Source organism: Arachis ipaensis, chromosome B06 (genome assembly GCF_000816755.2).
Source record: "Arachis ipaensis cultivar K30076 chromosome B06, Araip1.1, whole genome shotgun sequence".
NCBI lineage: Eukaryota > Viridiplantae > Streptophyta > Magnoliopsida > Fabales > Fabaceae > Arachis > Arachis ipaensis.
The window spans coordinates 10544567-10550465 of NC_029790.2; the positions used below are offsets into that span (position 1 = coordinate 10544567).

The following is a 5899-nucleotide window of genomic DNA, read 5'->3' on the forward strand; positions in this document are numbered from 1 at the left end:
GAAAACTCATGATTGCAGATGCCAAACAAAGGCAATAGCTATAAGTCAAGAAAAGAAAGATATAGTTGAACAAATGGGATTTGGTACCTTGGCACGTGTCTCGAAAATGAATGCCTCTCACCCTCTTGAGAGAATTGATTGATTGCTTTGATGACTATAAGGGATGCTTGAAAACTCTCCAGTGAAAAACATACATAACTCCTCGCAAGGTAGCAGCTGCATTGGGCATAAACAATGGCGGTAATACACTTTCCACTTCCTGCTTACTTTCGGTTCATTAGTGTACAGAAAATTAAACTGAGCCTTTTTTGCTGATTTTTTGCTATTAAAATATTGTAGGAAATCGTTTTGATGAAAAGGTTGATTACACTAAACTAAATCCAGAAGACAAGGCGATATTTGACAGTGTCAAAAATATTACGTTGGTGACTTTGACAAGATCTATTCTGGATATGAGTGTTGAAGGGGAGGAGAACCGGCAAAAATTCAAGAGGACTTTTGTCGTCTTCGTACAAAAGTGCTTCTTGCTGCCAACGACAGTAAGCGTGGCCTCCCCAATCTATAAGCCGCCTATCTTTCATGTAGACAACATCCAAGAGTGGGATTGGACAAAATATGTGCTCAACTTCTTGATGAAAAGAATTGAAAACAAGAGAAAGGGAACAAAATAGTCTGTTGATGGCTGTGTTTTTGTTTTGATGCTGATATACTTCCATGAAACCAAGTTCTCTCGCCCGTTCGGACCTGATGCTCCCCCAGCACCATGGGTGGCCCATTGGACAAAGCAAATGATGCTTGACCGGATTTCGAAGGAAGCAACAGACCCATTGGTAAATTAACAAAAAATTCCCCCTAAAATTTCGTTTCAAATTCTTCTAAAATACTTTACTAACTAAATAAACTTGTGTTTTATGTTATAATTAATTTATTTCTCCTACTTGCAATTGTTTGTGTTTTCATTTGAATCTTTGTACATTCAGAAACATTTTTCTTGATGATTAAATGTTTGTCACGTTTTATTCACCATATGAATCTTGTTCGGTTCGGTTGGCTTGCTCCCTTTGGTTCACCTGATTGTTAGTGTGTTCATTTGAATCCTTTGCATTCAGAAACATTTTTCTTGATGATTAAATGTTTGTCACGTTTTATTCACCATATGTATCTTGTTCGGTTCGGTGGGTTTGCTCCCTTTGGTTCACCTGATTGTTAGTGTGTTCAATTGAGTCCTTGTGTATACAAAAATATTTTTTGGATCATTAAATAATTATCACGTTTTATGGCATTTTATTAAGCACATTACTATCGTTCGATTCAGTGGGTTGCTCATGTTGATTCAGCTGATTGTTACTGTATTTCTCATTAAATAAATTTATGTTTTAGGAAAATCTGTACAGAAAGAAAATAAAGAAGGAAAAAGCAAAAATAAAGAAGTTAGATAAGAAAGAAAAAGGAAAGAAAGAAAAAAAGAAAATTGTTGATTTGGAATCTTCTTCGAAAGAAGAAAGATTTTCCGAATCTAAATCTGAATCCGACAAACACCACCAGCAAAGAGAACAAGACAAAAGAGGGTGGTTAAAAAACAAAAGCTTGTTGAGACGGATTCAGAAAAAACAAGTGAAACTGAAAGCAGTCCAACAGATTCAGAAACCAAAAGTGAATCCGAAAACCAGTAAGTTTGATCTTCATATTGATTTCATTTAACTTGTATTTGCTTAAAGTTGTTCTTATGTGCTTGTTCTTATGTATTGCAGAGAAAAAGAAATTGAAAAAACTGGCACAAAGAAAAGAAAATAAACACAGAAGGTGGTTAAAAAACAAAGCAAAAAAAGGAAGCCTGTGCCGACAGATTCAGAAGGCACAAGCAAATCTGAAAGCCAGTAAGTTTTGGGTGATGTTCATTTATATGATTGTATGATATTTATCTGGTTTAGTTTTGCATTTTCTTGCTGAAAATTTTTTATGTATGCTTATTAAGTAAATTACAAATGTGATATTGTTCAGTGGAGTTACTCAAGTTGAGCTCTTTTTAATCCAGAAATGTTTTCTTGATGATTGAATGAGTATCACATTTTGTTCAGCATATGAATTGCTTTCAGTTCAGTAGTCTTTCTAAATTCGATATGTTTGTCTGTCTTGCAGAGAAAAAGAAATAAAAAAACACCCATAGTAAAAAGAAAACAACCGCAGAGGGTTGCAAAAAACAAACCAAATCTGAAATCTGATAAGGAGTAAGTTTCTCGAATCGTATTTTCTTTTACTTTATTGATGCTTTTCTTTTAGGTTCCTTGATACTTATTTTATGAACTTTCAGAACTGAACAAGTAAAAGACAGCGCTGCGGAAAGAAGAAAACAAGCGTTGGAGACGATAAGAGAAAAGAGATCAAAGAAAAGAAATGATGGAGCTCAGGCAGTAAACATTGCTCCGGATCAGTTTGACTCGACGGATGCGTAAAATGATTTCTCTGAGACATAAGATTCGGCTTCTTATACCAAGTTATTTTTCTTTCTTTGCTAACTTTTGCTAGATCCTTTTCTAATTTCTCTGGATTCAATTACTAATATGTATTTATCTTGCTTAGACTGCCGATTGTAAATCTAGATAGCGAATCTCTCTTACAGACTCATGCAAGCTCCACACCATTCGTAAATGCCCTAGATAATACCAGGTAAATTAGTTCATTGCAGGCTTTACTTTCAGTTCAGTGGTTTCCCAAAATGAATTTCATATCTTTCTACCCTAAACCATGAACCCTAAATGCTAAACCCTAAATCCTAAACCCTAAACTCTGAACCCTGAATCCTGAACCAATAAACCCTAAACCCCTAAAACCCTAAACCTAACCCCTAAACCCTAAAATCCTAAACCATAAACCCTAAACCCTAATCTAGGTTTCTAATTTTAATATAGTTCTAATTTTAATTTGTTATCATTTTTAGGAAAAATACCCCGGAAAGCCCGGTAAAATATTTTAGAAAAAAGAAAATCCATCCAAGAAAGAGTTTTAAAACTCCACAAGTGTAGGTTAAAAATATTTATGTTACTCTTTTAGATGTAGGTAATAATTTTGTTTAATTAATCACACAGAAAACGTGTTTAAATGTCACTAGCGCTACACCTAATTCTAAACTACAAATCATTGAGGATCGACAAAAAACTCATTCTGAACCTTTGGAAATGTGAGTTTTTCAATCTGCAGATTCCCGTTTCTCATAAAAAAATTCTAATGATTTAACATTAACTTCTTCATTGTTTACATTCCTTAGATCTCCTCTTGCGTTGTCTCTTCCAAGTTCTATTCAGGAAGAGTTGATCGAAGATGACTTTATCTATGTCCCTCCAGAAAGTCAAACACAACAAACTTCTGATAATGAGTAAGTTTATAAATATTTATTCACCACATGAATCTTGTTCGGTTCAGTGGGCTTTGTAATTTTAAATCACTTGATAGCTAGTGTATCCAGGGTTTAGGGTTATTTTGATTGCATTTTCACTTGATAGTGTGTTCAAGATTTAGGGATATTCTGATTGCATGCAGCAATGCTTTTCTAGCTGTTTCATTATTTATCATATTTTATTCAGTGCATCAAGGGGGTTCGGTTCGGTGGTCTCATAAAATTCTTTTTATTAATTTTAATGAAATATGATAATAGTTTGGGATCTTTATTGAACTGTTTTCTGTTTAATGCAGCATCCCTTTGGAATCGCAACAGCAGCCCTGCGAAGAAGCACTGACACAACAATCAGAATAACAAAAGCAGGCTGGTGAGAAATCTTCACCAAAGAATACGTAGCCAGAACTTCCAATGAATGTGTAAGTTTTAATTAATATCAATTTTTATAATTTTCTAGTCTAGCTGTTAATTAGAATTCTTTTTATTAGTTTTAATGGTACAGGATAATAAATCTGTCTCATTACTGAAATCTTTTCTGTTTAATGCAGCAGTCCTCCCAAACAACAACAGCCACAAAAAACTCCGGTGGCGTAACAATTAGAAGTACAACCTGAATTATAAATTTTATCATTGTTCACCACATTGTATCATTTCAGTTCACTGGGTTGTTTCATATCATTGTTTCATATAATTTCAGGAATAAGTTGTTCGTATAACTAATTTAGTACCAAGTATATAATTCACCTACAAAAAATAAGCAGAAATAAAAAGTTTGAGATCCCCCCTTAGGTGTTATCTTTCAAACCACAAGTTTTAAATGAGGTACTCACATTGTTTTCTGTAGCATTGACACAGATCATGGTCCTATATCTGATCGATTTTGGATCGGATTGTTGCAAAACAGAAAACCTTAGGGCATAATGTGATCTTGATGCCAATCCTTTGCTATGACCAAGCTGTAATCCGCTACTGCTACCTACCATACTAGGCCTAAGAACCTTGGCCATATCTTGGCTATAATTACCCTGGAAAGCAAACAAACAAAGAAATAAACGTTTACCATTATTTAATGTAAACAAAGTCACAAACGGTTGCCATGCTTCATGCTTGCAACCCAAACATCTCATATGATCATAAAGGCATATACTTAATCACTCACTACCATTTTGTGCACTCAATTCTTTTAAGGGGAAAAAAATCCCTTTCAGACATCATATTGAATAGAAGCTATGTGGGTGGTTCCAAAGGCAATAAAAATTTGATTTTTAGCAGTGTACCTGATATCATAGCACCTGCCCCTCAAGTTAAGGCACGATTTTTTAATAAAACTTGAATTTCAGAAGTGAAAGAACATTTTAGAGTTGAAAAACAGGGGAGTTTGCAGAGATTAAAAAAAGGAGTGAAAGTAAGTAAGAAAGTAAACCTGGATATGGCGAAACCATGAAAGACGGTTGTGGGTATGGATCAACTGCATTGAAAATGAAGAGGCCATGGCTTAACACAGTCGATGGAGGAGAAAAAAAGAAAGAGCTTTCTGTGGGGGAAATGGCGAAGGTGTTAGCCCTTCACAACGTCACCGAATCGTAACATAGATGGATTAAGCTCATTAAATTAAAACTTATTACAGGGCAAGGAATTTGATTAAGGTCCAGTAACAAAATATATTTTTTTAATACTTACTAAATAATTTTTATTTAATAATAAAATTTATTAGCTATTTACCAAAGAAAAAAATACTTTTAAAATTTAACAATTATATGAAATGAGAGTATAAAAAATTTTTGGTGATAATGATAATGACGGTGATATAGATGAAGATGAGTGTTTGTTCATTGTAACTGGAAATTTATGATGATGTTTAACAGATCTAGTTAGTAGCCATATTTTTTTTTCATCATAATTTTAAAGTTTTTAGCTGAAATAATTAATTTTAATATAAGGTGTGTTTGGCAAAACTTTGGAAAGGATAAAGTGCGTCTAAATTTTTTTATGGTTGTTTTTTTATGTTTAGCAACTTTTTTTTTCTTTAAACACAAATGATTTTGCAAGTTTACTTAAAGCAAGAAATTATTACTTTTGCAGTCACTTAAACGTGGTTTATTTTTTATGATTATTATCTGTTTTAATTGTTTTTTTAAAAGAATTTTTAGATTTGTTTTAAGTCATTAATATTTTAATTTTTTTAATCAATTTTTAGGGTTGTTTTTTAGCAACTTTTTTTTTCTTTAAACACAAATGATTTTGCAAGTTTACTTAAAGCAAGAAATTATTACTTTTGCAGTCACTTGTCACTTATTTATTTTTTATGATTATTATCTGTTTTAATTGTTTTTTTAAAAGAATTTTTAGATTTGTTTTAAGTCATTAATATTTTAATTTTTTTAATCAATTTTTAGTATTTTTTTATATTTTAATTTTTTATTAAATTTATTATTATAATTATATTATAATATGAATTATTGATCTTATTAAAAATAATAAAATAAATAAAAAATTAATCATATA

The 5899-nt window shown here is 32.2% G+C and overlaps 1 protein-coding gene across 2 annotated transcripts; it reads right to left on the reverse strand.

The window, feature by feature from the left end:
* LOC107646009 lies at positions 2953 to 5001 on the reverse strand. 2 transcript variants are annotated; one of them, XM_016350181.2, is made up of 3 exons: positions 4818 to 5000; positions 4225 to 4419; positions 2953 to 3717 (listed from the first exon to the last, which is right to left on the reverse strand). In XM_016350181.2, the coding sequence occupies exons 1-3, from the start codon at positions 4884 to 4886 to the stop codon at positions 3682 to 3684; spliced, it is 300 nt and encodes a 99-aa protein (XP_016205667.1). In that variant the 5' UTR covers positions 4887 to 5000; the 3' UTR covers positions 2953 to 3681. The 2 variants fall into 2 exon arrangements, with proteins under 2 accessions (XP_016205667.1, XP_020959607.1); XM_021103948.1 differs by lacking the exon at positions 2953 to 3717 and adding an exon at positions 3875 to 4138 and having other exon boundaries at positions 4818 to 5001.

Bases quoted from the DNA above. Each gene is read 5' to 3' on its own strand.
- LOC107646009 (XM_021103948.1), bottom strand. From the start codon at position 4,886: ATGGCCTCTTCATTTTCAATGCAGTTGATCCATACCCACAACCGTCTT. The intron at 4,420-4,817 runs GTTTACTTTCTT...TTTGCTTTCCAG, and splicing joins CATGGTTTCGCCATATCCAG to GGTAATTATAGCCAAGATAT. The intron at 4,139-4,224 runs GTGAGTACCTCA...TATTTTTTGTAG, and splicing joins TCAATGCTACAGAAAACAAT to GTGAATTATATACTTGGTAC.